Source organism: Scyliorhinus torazame, chromosome 1, assembly GCF_047496885.1.
Source record: "Scyliorhinus torazame isolate Kashiwa2021f chromosome 1, sScyTor2.1, whole genome shotgun sequence".
Classification (NCBI taxonomy): domain Eukaryota; kingdom Metazoa; phylum Chordata; class Chondrichthyes; order Carcharhiniformes; family Scyliorhinidae; genus Scyliorhinus; species Scyliorhinus torazame.
The window spans coordinates 232949591-232968023 of NC_092707.1; the positions used below are offsets into that span (position 1 = coordinate 232949591).

The window sequence follows — 18433 nt, forward strand, 5'->3', positions numbered from 1 at the left end:
ACTGATCCCAGTCAGAGTCACTGAAGCACTAATCTCAGTTAGACATATTAAGTCAGTTTCTGGAGTGGAAGCAGGAGAAAGAAATTATAATCCTTTGCAATAAAAGGGCCTAACAAGGAGTTACATTTTCAGGAGAAATTGCCCATACTGTAAATTAACAAAGTATTAATTCAAAATCAATCTCTTTGCATCACAAAGACGTCTAGCAGTGTTCTTTAGAAAACAAACAAAAACAGATGCGATTGCTTCCGTGCTTTGAAAGATGTGAAGGTCATCAAGTGTTGTGTAATTGTAGAATGGTTTACTAAACATTTTACTTTGGGTTAAGAGTTCAAACTCTACAAAGGCAGCGTGAATCCTGTACTCCAGCTTTGGCATCAGACGCTTCAGGCTGTTAGTAAAGTGCACGTGTTAACCATGTCCCAGAACTCTCATGGCCTACTTACAGTTATCTTCTACATCCTTTTTATTATCTTCTTCTGCAGGAAAAACTTGGTTGACGGGTGCTAGAAAAGTCTGTTTAAAAAAAAAAAGAATTCAGTGTGTTAATGGAATTCTGGGCAGGTGCAAAAGCAAGGTGAGCAGAATCAATATTGGCCGTAAACAACATGGTACCGATAATTCCAAAAATAACAAATGAAAAGGTTGTGACTAAGTTTGTAGGTGTCCTCCTCCCTCAATTACTTGATTCTAACTGTGTGTGTGTGTGTGTGTGTGTGTGTGTGTGTGTGTGTAGGGATGGTGGCTGGAGGGGGTGGGTGGGGGGGGTATAATTAATACAGAAGGAAACTGCACAAAATACAGAGTTATTAATAACCTTGCAGAATCAGGGCTCATTTGGCAAATGCACCTCAATACAGAAGAGTGCAAGATGGCGCAATTTGGCAGGAAGAATAAGGAGACCACATGCTTCTTAGAAATATGTTTAAAATGGAGTACAGGAGCAGAGGGATCTGGATAAATTACAATGAAGCAGCCCAGGTTATTACACCAGAAACAAGCCACCCAATAATACGGCTAATTTCACTGCGTGCACTATTCTGGGGTAGGATTTAACTCTTTGGGTCAGGACTCCAATGTCAGGGTAAAATGGGGGTCACAACCCAGCACTGTGGGGAACAGTCACCCAACAATAACTTTCACCAAATTGGCTAATTATGGTGGTCAAAGATTGGGCTCGTCATCCAATTAATAACAGTAGTTGGGCTGTCAAAGTGAGGGCCGATAGGACATCCGGCAGTATGGAAGGAGCAGCAACTTGCAGTTCAGCTAAGCACTTTGTTCCAACTTTTTATACTTTTATATTGAAAAATGTTGTTAACAGCCAGGTCTCCATAAGGCAACCCTGGAGCCATAACTGAGGTCAGACAGGTGGGAAAGGCCTTAAAGCATATCTGGAGATGCCCCCCCAAAAAAACCCTGATCCTCCAGGCAGCTGGCCTGATCCTCAGTGCCTGGAGGGAGGGGGGCAGGAGGCAGGTGAGGAAAGGTCAGAGACTGATTGGAAAATTTCAGTCAGCTTCTGACAATAGGCCTTTAACCAGCTTAATTGGTTGCTCACTTCTTGTAGATGTGTAGCACTGCTGTCTTCCATTCTCTAGGAAAATGGCTTGGGAGCAGCATGATGCCAGCAAACAGGAATTTTTCACCCACCTGTCTCCACCCACACCTCAGCAGGGCTTAAAAATCCTAGTGATTCACTAGTTCTAGCATAACCATCCTGTTCTTATGTTCCAGGCTTCGGGCTTACAGGCAAAGTATCCCATATACCTTTGTGAGCACCTTAGCTACCTGTACTGCTACCTTCAGTGATCTGTAGACATAAACGCCAAGGTTCCCTTGTTCCTACACACCTCTTGGAATCTTACCATTTATCCCCATGACTGCTGTTCCCTCGCATTTCTCTGATTGAATGTCATTTTCCACTTTTCTGCTCACTCTAATCCATTGATATATTTTAAGGTTCTAGCTTTCTCCCTCACTATCTCTACATTCAAGTCAAAATCATTGACATGTGCCACAAACAACAAAGGAGCCAGAGCCAGGCCCTGTGAAAACCCAATGGAATCAGTAGAGATATCATGAATACATGAAGTGCACTGTACAACTTGAAGTTTTCCTTTATTTACGACTGATATTTCATTGTTATAAGTGAGGACATGGTAGATACGCCAAGTGTGCATAGTCGGTATGATTTTACAGTACATTCAGACAACAATTACAGCACACACTCAATCCAGGTTGCAAAACTGCACGGTTTCCAAGGTTGAAGTGTCACCTTACAGATAGGTAACATTATCATGCAATAGAACAGAAGAACCAAATTAAAATATAAACGGTTCATTACGCAAGATCAATTTACACAGTTTTGTGATGGACAAGAGTGCCTAATTGAACTTCCTTGGTCCTGGGGTAAGAGAACAACAAGCATTGTTAGAAAGCTTAAACTGTCCATTTCAAGAAACCATCAAACAGAGTGCTTTTTTAAAAACACTAATTGTGGCGTTGCCACAAAATCCATTTCAGCTTTCAATTCCTATACACTCACAAAAGGACATGTTGAGCATAGGTGTCCGATGAAACATTTGCTACTATGGACCATGATTTTATTTTGCCATCTGTATTGCCATTTACAAAGTAGCTTCAGATACGAAAATGTTGTTTGAAGTTCTGCCTCAAACAGTCAACACTTTCCAAGTGTAGTCTAAAGATAGGAAAAGGAATGGACATGCTGGAGCAATGTCGTGTGATCTCACAAGAAAACAATATGAAGTTCACAATATTTGAAGGAATAGTGGCCAGGTGCTCATTGTTGAAAAGTGCTGTTCTCTAAGAAAGCTAAAGATGTTCTTAAAAATCTGAATAGTGACTCACATTCACGCGGGGAACTCTATTCTGACTACAGCTCATTGAACTGCTGTGTAATAAGTGGGCGGTGTAGAATTTTTACTTTAGGATGTCACGATCTGCCTATTCTGACGTGTTCAGTTCAAAAGCGATTGCACCTTCATTCAATACAGCAAATATTCAGTATTTCCTCAGTGTATCTTGGGAATCACAGCATTCAAGGCGCCGCATTCAAAGGTTCATCTGACTGAATTTTGCGGTTCTATGTGAATGCTGATCTCTACTGATTGAGCACTGGCAGAGTATGAACAAATAAAATTTTAATTGTGATCTATGTTAGACTTGCTGGCTTCATAACGATTAAGAACTCATTTAAATCAGCCAACATGATACTGTGATCTGCGCTGAAGAACAAAATGTAGTTCAGAAAATATCATGTATCTGCAGCAGAAATGTGACTTTCTACCAGATCAGGGCAAATCCAAATAGAAAATGGTGGCGCTGGCCAACTCACTTGGATTAAGTTAGATGGCCAAAAGTGGGCTACATAAAGAACAACAAAGAACAAAGAAATGTACAGCACAGGAACAGGCCCATCGGCCCTCCAAGCCCGTGCCGACCATGCTGCCCGACTAAACTACAATCTTCTTCACTTCCTGGGTCCGTATCCCTCTATTCCCATCCGATTCATGTATTTGTCAAGATGCCCCTTAAATGTCACTATCGTCCCTGCTTCCACCACCTCCTCCGGTAGCGAGTTCTAGGCACCCACTACCCTCTGCGTAAAAAAACTTGCCTCATACATCTACTCTAAACCTTGCCCCTCTCACCTTAAACCTATGCCCCCTAGTAATTGACCCCTCTACCCCGGGGAAAAGCCTCTGACTATCCACTCTGTCTATGCCCCTCATAATTTTGTAGACCTCTATCAGGTCGCCCCTCAACCTCCTTCGTTCCAGTGAGAACAAACCGAGTTTATTCAACCGCTCCTCATAGCTAATGCCCTCCATACCAGGCAACATTCTGGTAAATCTCTTCTGCACCCTCTCTAAAGCCTCCACATCCTTCTGGTAGTGTGGCGACCAGAATTGAACACTATTCTCCAAGTGTGGCCTAACTGAGGTTCTGTACAGCTGCAACATGACTTGCCAATTTTTATACTCAATGCCTCGGCCAATGAAGGCAAGCATGCCGTATGCCTTCTTGACTATCTTCTCCACCTGTGTTGCCCCTTTCAGTGACCTGTGGACCTGTACTCCTAGATCTCTTTGACTTTCAATACTCTTGAGGGTTCTACCATTCACTGTATATTCCCTACCTGCATTAGACCTTCCAAAATGCATTACCTCACATTTGTCCGGATTAAACTCCATCTGCCATCTCTCCGCCGAAGTCTCCAAACAATCTAAATCCTGCTGTATCCTCTGACAGTCCTCATCGCTATCCGCAATTCCACCAACCTTTGTGTCGTCTGCAAACTTACTAGATCTCATTATCGTGGAGTGAAAAGGATGTGCTAAATGGATTCCTGGTTTTAGTTCAGGCCGGACTACAAAAGCAGGCTTGTCCAACATGTGACCCAAAGCCTTTTATGCCGCCCCAGAGCCTGTTTTCAAAATTCCAGTCAAAAAGGTAAGCTTGAATGGAGGAATATGCAGGGTGCCGGGGGGGGGGGGGGGGGGGGGGGGGGCACCATATTTCAGTTTTTAAAAAATACATTGTTAATGTAGTGCCAAGCTTCATTTTTCCAAAATTTGCTCCTCTTTTCCTTGAGTGAGAACTGTGCAACTGTGTGACCATCAATTCACTCGAAGACACGTGGAGAAGTAAACCGTGGTTTTAATCAGCTTAGAACTGAGCCTGCTTGTGACCGGTACAACACTGAAGGTGGCCCCGCAGTTCAGCAGCTCTTATACCTCCTGTAAAGGGGGTGGAGCCATGGGCGGAGCCCGTACATGCCCCAACATATCCCCTGTGGGTGAAGCCACACAATGGCCCATAGGTAGAGCCCACAGGGTTAATAACATAACAGTGCACTGGTGAATTATCAGTAATTATACATTCACCACACCCACCATGCAAAAATGTTGGCACGCCTGACAAAAAGTATAACACATTGTTCACATCCATTGCTGCTCCATGTGAGCTCTTGCTAATAGGTATTTCATAGTGCAACATTCTCTCACAAAGGTGGCAAGTCCAACTGGGGAAAGTAAACATCAAGACAAGAAATAATTCATGCCTCATTAGACCAATGTTTACAAAGAAGGCACTTGCTCATGGCTTATTAAGAATAATCTTTAAAAAGGCCACTTCTACCTCAAAGGAATAGACCCCAGGGACCCTCTCACAGTCCTCATTCTTGTGCTCAACCAGTGGAATAGTGAGCAATTATCTGATGTAGCTAACCAGATTTCACATGGAATAGTGTACAAGGAGCTGCAATCAGATTGCAATCACTTTTTAAAATGGCCAAAACAGTTAATAAATTTGATAAATGAATGTGGTTATTGTTCTCTTTTGTAGTGTCTTGTATTTCTGTGCTGCAATATTATTTGATTTGTAAATATGTTAAGTGATTAGTTTGTGGGCAGGAGGTTTGGGATGATGCCAGAGCCATGAAGCAATGTATTGCAATGTGACATTAATTCTTAATGTCCAGGTACTGCTAACTGATACACGGTATCCAGACAAATGCAAAATACTACAGGTGCTGGCCATCTGAAATAAAGAGAGAAAATTCTGAAAACAAGCAGCCTTAGAGAGACAGGCTTAATTTGTTAAACACTTGTTTGGCTCATGAAAATGCCAGTCTAACTCCATATGGGAAAGGTGATGGGGTTTTGGGGAGGCGGGTTTTTGGAGGGGGGCGAAGAGAAGGGGTCTGAATTGTTGTGTCAAAGAAATGTACCCAAGGATTCACTTATAAAACGTGTGTTGTCAACAGTACTAAAAACAACAGCAGGTAGCTTTGTAAAAAGAAAAACAAGTGCTACGCGAGTGTTATGCTACGCGCTATGTTCAATCCCCAGAAGGAAGGCAGATATTTTAATGCAGTGAAGTCATCTGTGCATTATCCTGGTTCTCCTTTGGCAATAAACAACTTATATTCCATCACATTACCTATTCATGATGTAAAATGTGCACATTTAAAATATCTTAATGGTTTTATTTTCTAAATTTTTCAGCCGATAGCTGAACAAAGCCTAGCAATTTACAACAATGCCCTGAAAACCAGTTAGAAGCCGCCTCTGGCTGTTAGGCAAATATCTATAAGTGAGGCTTTTTAATGAGTTGCCTGTACCCACATGAAGAATGGACGAATACACTGTTGCTGCTCCCCATGTGGAACTGGCCTCAGCCTCACACAGCTTATTTGCAACATATATGAACCAAAAACGCAGCAGATTTTCTCCTACCCTGGATCAAGTATAGAATGTTAAATATATATATTTGTATCTCACAGATATATTTCAAATGATGAAAACTTTTGCCTCTGAGAATTACTTTCAATTGAATTTCCAGTGCATAAGCAAACATTACTAAACCACTCTCACACAACAATAAGCCAATAATCATTTCATAAGCTAATTCATACCCAGTGCCTGTACCTGCACTGGAACAAATCCCAAAGGAATACAATTCATTACTAAAATCATCCTTTTACATGTCCATCCAATGAAATGCACTTAATTCTTTATTGGATTCATTTTAGCACATAGCACACATTAGGAGGAGCTTTGTGGCATAGCACTTAACTCAATATGGACTTGGCAGCCAAAAGCTTCCAGTTATATAATTCATTTCACATCCGCAGCTCACAAAGTGCTTTTATAGCCAAGGAGTAACCTTTATTGTAAAGACAGATGCAGCACCATTAAGCAGCAATGAAATGAATGGCCAGGCAATCAGTTTTTGATAGTAATTGAAAGAAAAAGATTAATTTAGCCACTGGGGAAATGGCAGCATGGAATCGTTTATGCTTATCTGAGAGCATCAGAATGATCGTACCTCCAACAATGCAGAACTCCCCGATGTCAGCCTAAATCCAGAGCTCAAATCCTAACTGGGATATGAAACCTCCTGATTCAACAAAGTAGAGTGCTATCACTGAACCAAGGATAGCACTCATATTGCCATCATTCTGGCATAATTTTATTTTCCTTTTGTAAAGCAGAGGTTTGTTATGGGTGGTGTATCGTAACTCCCTTGAGGGTGGAGGAACATAGTTGGAGTTGATGTATGCAATTTGCTTTGCAGTCTGTATAACAAGTTAATTCATGGCTGCTTTCATGAGCTGGAAAGGAATAACATTTCGGAGATATATATACTGGCAATCTTTGAATGTCACAACTATCTAGCTCACAACGCATAAGCACCAAAACAATTATAACTTTGCGTTGTAAGTCATGAGTGGTTGAAAAGTCCAATTTTTGAGGAATAGATTTCACCAATGAGATGTATCTGTGCCCATGCAGTATACGCATATGAAACCAGCTTTGTCTTTTTTTCTTTGCTCTTTTCTTTTCTCTCTCTCAACTATATCTCCTCGGCCTCTTGAGCTGCCTGATGCACCTCATTTCTTGAGGGTGCACCTGTTGTTAGCCATACATTCTTCGGCTGCGGTATCAATGTTACATTTTTTCAAGGCCCGCTTTCAAAATAGTGCCCTGGCTGTCTCAATGGCATTGAAACACCTGTAAGCTCTTTAAACACAAGATTCTTTAGAGCATTCGCTTCTTCCATCCAACATTGGTTACTCGGCAACCAGAGGTGTCGATATTTAGGAAAAGTAATTAGACTTGGTAACTTAGCTTACTAAAGTATTTTGATGTCAAGGACTTTGTGTTCCAACTGATATCTAGCAAACGGCCCAAGATGGGAGTTGTGGAAATTGTTTAGCCCTCACCCACACCTGCTGCAGATGGTCTCACTACTATAGAGCAGCGTGCACATAACATACATTTACTCAATACATATATTGGTGCTCAATGTGAATTTCCTATTATTCAGCAGACAGTTAACTGGCTGAATTTAGCAGCTGCACTTCCAATGCGAGAGTTTCCCTCATCATCCATACTTAAGCTATCCAGTACGGTTAGTCCCATGTAGCAGAACTTGTGTACAAATTCTAGAGTGGCACTATTAACACTTCTGGAGGAGTAAACACACCCTACGTCAAGATCACCATCTTCTGCAGGTCGATCAGCTCAAATTCATCAGAAACCAGCAAAAGGCTTTTGCCCGTTTGTTTATTCAACCTCAGTCCACACTGCATCATGGGTGAAACAACGTGCGTCTAATTTTAATTATTTCTCTTAAGCAGGCAACAATGCAGAGTTTTGAACTGTTGAATCAGCTGGGGCGACACTCTCACCTCTAAATCGCAAGGTTCTAGGTTTGGGCTCAAGCACAAAGATTACCTTAAAATAAGAGTTGTCAGTTTTGCAAAGCTACACCACAGGATGACTTGCATGCCAAACAGTAAAAGCAGCAAGCAATAGACAAAGCTAAGCAATTTCACAATCAATCGATCAGATCCCAAGTTCCGCAGTCCTGTCACATCTAGTTAATGGCGGTGGACAATTAAACAACTCACTGGACGCAGCGGCTCCCCAAATACCCTCATCACCAATGGAGGAGGAGCCAAAAATCTTCAGCCAGAAGAGCCAAGTGGATTATCAATCTTGCCTCCTCCGGAGGTCCCCAGCATCACAGATGTCAGTGTTCAGCCAATTCGATTCACTCCATATGATATCAAGAAACGGCTGAAGGCACTGGTTGTGGTTGTCAGAGGTCAATCATCTCAGTTCCAGAGCATCACTACAGGAATTCCTCAAGGTAGTGTCCTAAGCCCAACCATCTTCATTTGCTTCAACAATGACCTTCCTTCAATCTTAAGTCAGAAGTGGAGCTGTTTGCTGATGATTGCACAAAGTTCAGCAGCATTTGCAACTCCTCCAATAATGGAAGCAGTCCATGTCCAAATGCAGCAATAACTGGACAATATCCAGGTTCAGCTGACAAGTACAAAGTAACATTCGTGCTGCTCAAGTACCAGGCAATGACCAACTCCAACGAGAAAGAATCAAACCATCACCCCATGACATTCAATGGCATTACCATCACCAAAACCCCCACTATCAAGATCCTAGGGATTACCATTGACCACAAACTGAACTGGACTAGCTATATAAATACTGTGGCTACAAGAGCAGGCCAGAGGTTAGGAATTTAATAGCAAATTACTCACCTCCCCACCATCAAAGTCTGTCCACCATCTATAAGGCACAAGGCAGGTGTGATGAGATACTCCCTTTGCTTGAATGAGTGCAGCTCCAACAAAACTCAAGAAGCTCAACGCCATCCACTGTTGCTGGGTCAAAATCCTGGAACTCCCTCCCTAACTGCACTGTGGGTGTACCTACACTTCTTGGACTGCAGAGGTTCAAGAAGGCAGATCACCACCATCTTCTCAAGAACTAGGGACGGGCAACAAATGCTGGCTGAGATAGGATGCCCACATCCTGTAAATTAATGTTTTAAAAGGGGAAGCTGATGTCAGACACAGAGAGCTCAATACTGTGGGAAACTGAGGAGAGTGAAATAAAATGCAGGCATGAAATTCAAAAAGAAATTAGGAATGCAAAATAACAGCATGAAGAAATAGTAAAATCAAGGAAAACACACAGTTGTTTTATAAATACATGGTGAGCAAGAGGATAACCAAGGAAAGAGTTTGGGACCAAAAATGGAATCAGGGTGTAATGGTGAAAGACATGGACATGGTCCTTAATGTGCACTGTGTGTCTGTTGTTTCAAAAAGATGTGACGATGCAGATATAGTAATTGAGGAGCAGTGTAACATATTGGATTAAATAACTGGTGTGCAGAGGGAAAGACTAGGCTTTCAAAATCTTTGTAAATAGACAAATTGATTAGATGAAATGCATCAAAGACTGATCAGGGAATCAAGGAAGGAAATAACGGGAGCTCTGAACCAAATTTTTCCACTGCCTCTGGCTAAGGCATGGTGCCAGAGAACTGGAGGAGCACCAAAGTTGTATCATTGTCTCAAAAATGTAGAAAGCGATGGGCTGACTAATTACAGGTCAGTAATATTAACCTTGCCGGTGGGAAAATTATTGGGAAAAATTCTGACGAATAGTATAAATTATTTAGAAAGACATGGATTGATAAAAGGGAGTTAGTATTGAGACGTTAAGGGAAGTCAAGCCTGATTAACTGATTGAATTCTTTGCGGTAAAAAGGAAGGCTGATGAGAGCAGCACGTTTGATGTTAAGAAGGATCTTAGCAAAGTTTCTGACAGGGTGGACTGGCCGGAAAAGTAAAAGTACATGGGCTCCAAGGGAAAGTGGCAAGTTGGAGCCACAATTGGCTGAGCACCAGGAAGTAAAGATCAATGGGTGTGTTTGTGATTGGAAGGCTGGTTCCAATGTGGCTCCACATGTGGAAGTATGATTAAAGGGTTTGCAGATCATCCAAAAATTGGCTATGCAATGACAATGAAGAAGAAAGTTGTAGACTGCAGGAAAGCATCAATGGATGGTCAGGTGGGAAGAAATGTAGCAAATGGCATTCAATCCAGAGATGTTTCCGGTAATGCATTTCAGGACAAGGGAATATAGATTAAATGGTAGCACTAAAGCACATATGCACAGATCTCTTCAGGAGGACAGATGGATGACGGATCAAGGCAGCATACTGGATACTCTTGCTTAATAGCCAAGGAACAGGATAAAATAGGTTTGTTCCGCCAGATCTGTATAAAGCACATGCAGCTACAATTCTGGTCTCCACAAGAAGGGTGTGATCACACTAGAGGATGCAGAGGAAATTCATGACGATATTGCCAGGAATGGGGAATTTTAGCTATGAGGAACGATTAGATCAGTTGGGGTGGAGCAGAGCAAGCTGGCAGGAGATTTATTTGAGGTGTATAAAATTATGAGGGGCCAAGATAGAGTGTTTAGGAAGGACATATTTCCCTTCGCAAAAAGGGAGACAGTGGCATACAAAGAAATGTACAGAACAGGAACAGGCCCTTCGGCCCTCCAAGCCCGTGCCGCCCAATTAAATAACAATCTTCTACACTTCCTGGGTCCGTATCCCTCTATTCCCATCCTATTCATGTATTTATCAAGATGCCCCTTAAATGTCACTATCGTCCCTGCTTCCACCACCTCCTCCGGTAGCGAGTTCCAGGCACCCACTACCATCTGTGTAAAAAACTTGCCTCGTACATCTACTCTAAACCTTGCCCCTCTCACCTTAAACCAATGCCCCCTAGTAATTGACCCCTCTACCCTGGGGAAAAGCCTCTGACTATCCACTCTGTCTATGCCCCTCATAATTTTGTAGACCTCTATCAGTTCGCCCCTCAACCTCCGTCGTTGCAGTGAGAACAAACCGAGTTTATTCAACCGCTCCTCATAGCTAATGCCCTCCATACCAGGCAACATTCTGGTAAATCTCTTCTGCACGCTCTCTAAAGCCTCCATATCCTTCTGGTAGTGTGGCGACCAGAATTGAACACTATACTCCAAGTGTGGCCTAACTAAGGTTCTATACAGCTGCAACATGACTTGCCAATTCTTATACTCAATGCCCCGGCCAATGAAGGCAAGCATGCCGTATGCCTTCTTGACTACCTTCTCCACCTGTGTTGCCCCTTTCAGTGACCTGTGGACCTGTACACCTAGATCTCTCTGACTTTCAATACCCTTGAGGGTTCTACCATTCACTGTATATTCCCTACCTGCATTAGACCTTCCAAAATGCAAGATGGTATTGTCACAGGACTAGCAATCCAGAGACTCAAGATAATGCTCTTGGAACCCAGGTTCCAATCCCACCTCGCCAGATGGTGAAATTTGAATTCAATGAAAATCTGGAATTAAAAGTCTCATGATGACCATGAAACCAGCGTCGATTGTCCTAAAAACCCATCTGGTTCACTAATGTTCTTTACGGAGGGAAATCTGCTGTCCTTACCTGGTCTGGCCTACATGTGACTCCAGGCCCACAGCAACGTGATTGACTGTTAAATGCCTTCTGAAAATGGCCTAGCAAACCACTCAGTTCAAGGGCTGCTAGGTATGGACAATAAATGCTGGCCCAGCCAGGGATGCCCACATCCCTACAACTAATTTATAAAAAAGCTCAATAACCAGTGGGAATAGATTTCAAGAAATTGACAGAAGGATTAGAGGGGAGTTGAGGAGGATCTTTTTCACCCAGAATGTGCATTGGAACTCTCTGCCTGAAAGGGCGAAAGCAGCAGAAACTCTCAGCAAATTTAAAGACTACTTGGAATGGAATCCACAAGACCATGAATCATGAGTTAGAAAGTGGGACAAGCTTAGATAGTTCCTTTTTTTTGGTTGTCACCAGCCTGATAAGCTGATTGGCCTCCTTATGTGATACAGATTTTCCTTTCATGTGGGTTTCTCAATGGTGTCAAGTTACTGAGGAATGTTCTTTTCTATAAAACTTTACCTGCGTAGAATTAAAAGGTGATTAACATCAAAGTTTTTTTTAATATAAATTTACAGTACCCAATTATTTTTTTCCAATTAAGGGGCAATTTAGCATGGCCAATCAACCTACCTTGCACATCTTTTGCGCTGTGGTGGTGAGACCCTCGCAAACACGGGGAGAATGTACAAACTCCACACGGACAGTGACCCGGGGCCGGGATCGCACCCAGGTCCTCGGCGTCGTGAGGGAACAGTGCTAACCACTGCACACTATGCCTCCCAAAATATTTAAGTTAGTTCCCAAGGGATAATATGCTTCCAGTACTTGACAGAAAAACATCTCAAATATTTTCCGTCTCTGAAAAGACCAGTAACTCAGTTGGAGCGTGGATAAAAACTTGTAACTCACTCGCTATGTCACTCAATGTGCCACTTACTGCAGGTGCAATAAAACGCACTGCCTATTATTAAGTCCCACAGATACAAATCAATTTAAAATAACAGCATGATGGCACAGTGGTTAGCACTGCTGCCTCACAGCGCCAGGGACTCAGTTTTGATTCAGACCTTGGGTGACTGTGCGGAGTTTGCACATTCTCCCCTTGTCTGTGTGGGTTTCCTCCGGGTGCTCCGGTTTCCTCCCACAGTCCAAAGATGTACAGGTACGGTGGACTGGTCATGATCAATGCACAAGGTTACAGGGATAGGGTACGGGAGTGGGCCTAAGTACGGTGCTCCTTGGGAGGGTCAGAACACACTCAATGGGCTGAATGGCCTCCTCCCACACTGTAGGAATTTGTGGATACCGTCTTTCATGTACTCTGGATATGCTAAAACACTTCACAGCCAATGAATCATTTTTTTCTTTGATGTACAGCCAGTGTTATCTAGACAATTTATTCATAACATTTGAGTTAAATACAGGATTGCTTTTCGATTGAAAGAAAACTCGTCATGAGCAGTCCAAAGATAGCCAATGTAAACGACAATTCAATATGATATTTACCTTGTTCTTTTGATTCAAAGGTTCAATCGTTAATGAATCAGCACCAATGTCAATGATGGAACCCAACTGGAACCCATCCAGGGGGTGAGGAGCCCAGACAGGCTTTCCGTCTTCCATGGTTGCTTTTCAAGACTAACCACAATTCCCTGGTTTAAATAACAAAGGAGAGCAAGACTGAGTGCACACATTTTAAAAACAAATGACATACAAATGAAGAACACCATTGTGGTAATTTCAATGGTATCGATTAAGTAAACACCTTGCAATTCTCTAGCAGTTTTTCAAACTTTTTTTTCCCTGCGAGCCACTATTCCCAACTGGCAGATCTTCGTGACATGTGCCGGCCGACCTTTGGGACCCACGCCACATTTGCTTACCTTTAATGTGACAGGTAAGCCTGCCTGATCCTCACTCCAATCAGGTTTCATGTCTGCCTATCCAGTTTTATTTGATTTCCTGAGGCTCTTTGCCATCTACCTCTTCCAGTGTTTGTTGCTGTCATTGTGGAACTATTGCCACCAATTCACCTTGAAACTCCATCCACTTGTCCCCGCTTCAGGCCTCTCCATTTGAACCATTTCCCGACATCATGACTGCCCTGCCCAACATTGCAGTCAGTTCTGCCCAGCAACTGCACCTTATTTTATTTTCACGTGGAGAATAGATATTCTGGCTCCTGTGCCAAAGAACCATCACTCTTTTCTGTATGAATTTGCAAGCTCACCGAATGATCTGCCTGTTTCATTTTCTTTGGTTTACAAGCATGGCCTAAAAGTTTTAAGATGGCATTTCACTGTAGATCAGATGTTTATTCGACTATCAATGGAAATAAATCTCCACATGTTGTACACTCTGGTAGGCACTTTGCACGCAATCCGAATGTGTGCATTATGGTAGAATTCCATTACAAGTTCTGGGCCTAAATCCCAACCCAGGCCTATATCCAGTTTTTTTGTCTTGTATTTATTCCATACCTACTTATAATTTCAATTTTGATTCCAAACATTGACTGTTCATCGTCCCTCTGGCATTGCTCACATCGCTAAGAAATTATTTATCTGCGATCACCGATCTGAGCGTCACGGTAGCCAGTGGTTAGCACTGTTGCGTCACAGCACCAGGGTCCCAGGTTCGATTCCCGGCTTGGGTCACTGTCTGTGCGGAGTCTGCACGTTCTCCCCATGTCTGCATGTGTTTCCTCTGGGCGCTCTGGTTTCCTCCCATAAGTCCTGAAAGACGTGCTGTTAGGTCATTTGGACATTCTGAATTCTCCCTCAGTGTACCCGAACAGGCACTGGAATGTGGCGACTAGGGGCTTTTCACAGTAACTTCTTGCAGTGTTAATGTAAGCCTACTTGTGACAATAAAGATTATGATGTCCTGATTTGCTCTGCAACTTCATATATGTTCATTCTTAATTTTGTCGGGTTTTTAAACACAGCACATCTTCCCCATGTTCCTAGTGGAGGAATAGCAGCTAAAACCTTCAGTTAGTTGTCAAAAATTCAGTGACCTGAAACGTATTTCTTGCCCATTTCCCCGAAATATAACCACCGCTGATCATTACAAATAGCTTAAAAATGATAATATGCTTTATATCAGAATGACTATAAATGACAGATTAGCTGGGGGATGTAATATAGTTTGTGCATAATTATTATCTGTTGTTGGAAGGGCCATGTACCATAATACCCCAGCATTGTCTTAGGGGAAAGTTACATAATGCTTTCAGGAGAAAGGTGCAGCTCCAGCATTTTGTTATAAAATTGTGTGAAAGCCAGAATCGCTTTGTTATCTGCCAGACAAATGCTGGTGGAAGTAATACCTGCTCTATCGAAGATGAAGCACAGAGGGCAAGATATCCTGATACTAAGAGCAGGATGCAAAAATCCATCCGTTACAAAGCTATTTCAATCCTTGGCAGGAACACATGACCCTGAGCTCCGCAACTCTTCTGAGACCTGCAGGTTGTGACCCACACTTTGAAAAACCCTACTTTAGCACATTTCACATGTGAAGTGGTGCCTTAAAGCTTCTTGCACGCGAGCTGGAGGAATAAAAAGTAAAGACATAAGTTGGTAAAATGCAACAGGTTTAAGCGATATGGGGCAAAGTGAATATGGAGTTAGGTCACAGATCAGCCATGATCTCATTGAAGGGTGGTGGAACAGGCTGGAGGGGCTGAATGGCCTTCTCTTGTCCCTAATTCAGCTTTTTTTATTTAGTTAAATAATTTCTCTAAGAAATGCTCAAATCCATTACCAACAAATCATCACTATTTTTAACGTGTCAATCTTCATCCCACTGGGATAAGTTAATGACTCCCTTTAGCACAACCTGAAACCACAAGGAAAATCATCTTGATTTGATGGGCCGAGGGCCTGACTGGACGTCTATTGTCAAGTATGCAAGAGGCATCAGTTCACAAACTGTCTCATCTCGACTAAGTACCATGCTCTTCATACTTCTACATGCAGAATTTAAACATTTTATTAGAGATTGTACCAAGATCCTTCCATATTGCAGTCAGATATCCCCAACTGGGCCAATAAGTGGTTAGGAAAGGCTTTGCAACTCATTAATAGTATAAAATCAACATGAACTTACTTTCAAATAGCTCCGATAAACATATCAAAACATCTCCATGTGCTTCACAGGAGAACAATTAAAATGAAGTTAATACACAAGGAGATATTAGGTCAGATAACCAAAAGCATGGTCAAAGAAGTATGTTTAAAGGTGTGCACAGTAAGAAGTCTTACAACACCAGGTTAAAGTCCAACAGGTTTGTTTCAAACACTAGCTTTCGGAGCGCTGCTCCTTCCTCACCTGAGCTCACCCCAGTCCAACGCCGGCATCTCTACATGTTTTAAGCAAGATAGAGAAGAGTAAAGGGGGAATTTCAGAGCTTGGTGTCGAGCAACTCAAGGTACAGCTACCAATAGTAAACGATTAAAATCAGGAATGGTCAAGAGGCCAGAATTAAGTGGCATAGATATAGAATTCTTAAGAGGCTTGACAGGGTCAATGTTGAGAGGATGTTTCCCCTCATGGAAGAGTCGAGGACCAGAGGGCATATTTGCAGAATAAAGGGGTGCTAATTTAAGACTGGAATGAGGTGGAATTTCTTAACTTAAGAGCATTGAGAGTCTTTGGAACTCCTTACCACAGAGAGTATATTTAAGGTGGAGATATATAGATTTTTGGTCAATAAGGGAACCAAGTGTTACAGGTAAAGGGCAGAAAGGTAGACGTGAAGAATGTCAGAACAGCCATGATTCATCCTATTGAATGACGGAGAAGCCTCGTGGGGCCGAACAGCCTACTTCTGTTCCTATTTCTTATGGCTCAAGATTATAGAGACAGGGAGGGGTAAAGGCCATGGAGGGATTTGGAAACAAGACCAAGAACTTTTCGAATCAAGATATTATTTGACTAGGATCCAATTTAGTCAGCGAGCAAATGGCTGATGGACTTGGCTTGAATAAGAACATGGGCAGCTGAGTTCAGAATGACCACAAGTTTGAGGAGGGTAAAGGCTAAGTGGGCTGAGGGCATTAAGTCTAGAAACAACAAAGGCATGATTGAGGGTTTCAGCTACCAATGACCTGAAATGGGGTGAAGTCGGACAATACTGTGGGGGTGGAAATAGTCAGTCATAGTGATGGCATGGTTGTGTGGTCAGACGTTCATCCTGGGATGGAATGTGACGCCAAGGTTGTGAACAAACTGGTTTTAATCTCAAACAGTTACCAGGGAGAGGGCTGGAGTCGATAGCCATGGAACAGTGCGTGAAGTGGATGAAAACAATGACTTCAGTCTTCCCAATATTTATTTGCTCACCCATTACTGCACGTTGGCTAAGCAGTCTTATAATCGAGCAGCGTGGTAGCAAGGCAGAGCTGGTGGTACACGTGAAAACAAATTTTGCACTTCCAGATGATGTTGTCAAGGTATAGGCGAGAAATAGGAGGCAGCCCAGGCTAGAACTTTGGGAGACATCAGATGTAACGGTGCAGGGACAAGAGGAAATGTCATTGCAAATGGTACTCTGGCTACAATTAGACAAATAAGAATAGAATCAGATGAGAACATCCCCAATCAGCTGTGCGGCAGTGGAGAGTATTTGGAGGAACATTGTAACAGGTCAAGAAAAGAGGAAAAGTTTCTCTTTGTCACAACCCCATCAAAGTCATAAAAGACATCTTATAAAAAGGTGCTTCAACACTGCAGCAGGATCAGAAACTGGATTGCAGGAATTCAACGATGGAATTTATGGAATGATTGGAATGGATTTGGGATGCAATGACACATTCCAAGGCTTGAGAGGAACGGGAAATTGGAGGTGGGTGGGTAACATAGAACATAGAAAATACAGCACAGAACAGGCCCTTCGGCCCACGATGTTGTGCCGAACCTTTGTCCTAGATTAATCATAGATTATCATTGAATTTACAGTGCAGAAGGAGGCCATTCGGCCCCCCCCCCCTCCCCCGAGTCTGCACCGGCCCCCGGAAAGAGCACCCCACCCAAACTCAACACCTCCACCCAACAGCAAGGGCAATTTGGACATTAAGGGCAATTTATCATTGCCTCTGGCGGGGAGCAACTGGCAGGGAGCAATGCCAGGAGAGGGTTACTCTCCTCTATTGGGCAGGGGTTCCCTTTTGCATAGGTGTGGAGTTCCCCTTATCCATGGTGGGGGGGCCTCCCTTTCTGTTTGTGGGGGTTGGAGGTGTTCCCCGTATCTGCCGGGGTCCCGATATCCATCATGGGGGTGGGATCCCAATATGCTTGGGGTTTTCATGTCTGGGAAGGGGGGGGGGGGATGCGGATGTTTGTTGAAGTAGGGGTGCCATGTCCATCATGGATGGGTTCCAATGTCATTTGATGGGAGGGTAAAATTTAAGGTACAGTGAAATTGAAGGTTGATTTCAATCGAAGCGAGTGTGATGGTAGATCTAAAAGGTGAGAGAGTCTCACAAATCTCCTGATGGGTCCTCGAAGAAAAGCTTCTGCAGTGTGCCTCTTTTTGCAGCAATATTAATGTTCTGCAGTATCAAACTATTGTTCCCCATC

The 18433-nt window shown here is 42.9% G+C and overlaps 1 protein-coding gene across 7 annotated transcripts in view; it reads right to left on the reverse strand.

Moving 5' to 3' along the window:
* LOC140419399 (unconventional myosin-VI-like) overlaps positions 1-18433 on the reverse strand; it is a 351457-nt gene that overhangs the window by 206300 nt on the left and 126724 nt on the right. For all 7 annotated transcript variants that reach the window (XM_072503309.1, XM_072503306.1, XM_072503281.1 and 4 more), the window contains 2 exons: positions 13355-13500; positions 447-516 (listed from right to left, as the gene is read on the reverse strand). In XM_072503309.1, coding sequence (XP_072359410.1) covers positions 447-516; positions 13355-13471 — 187 coding nt within the window. In that variant the 5' untranslated portion in view covers positions 13472-13500. The remainder of the gene's footprint in view (positions 1-446; positions 517-13354; positions 13501-18433) is intronic.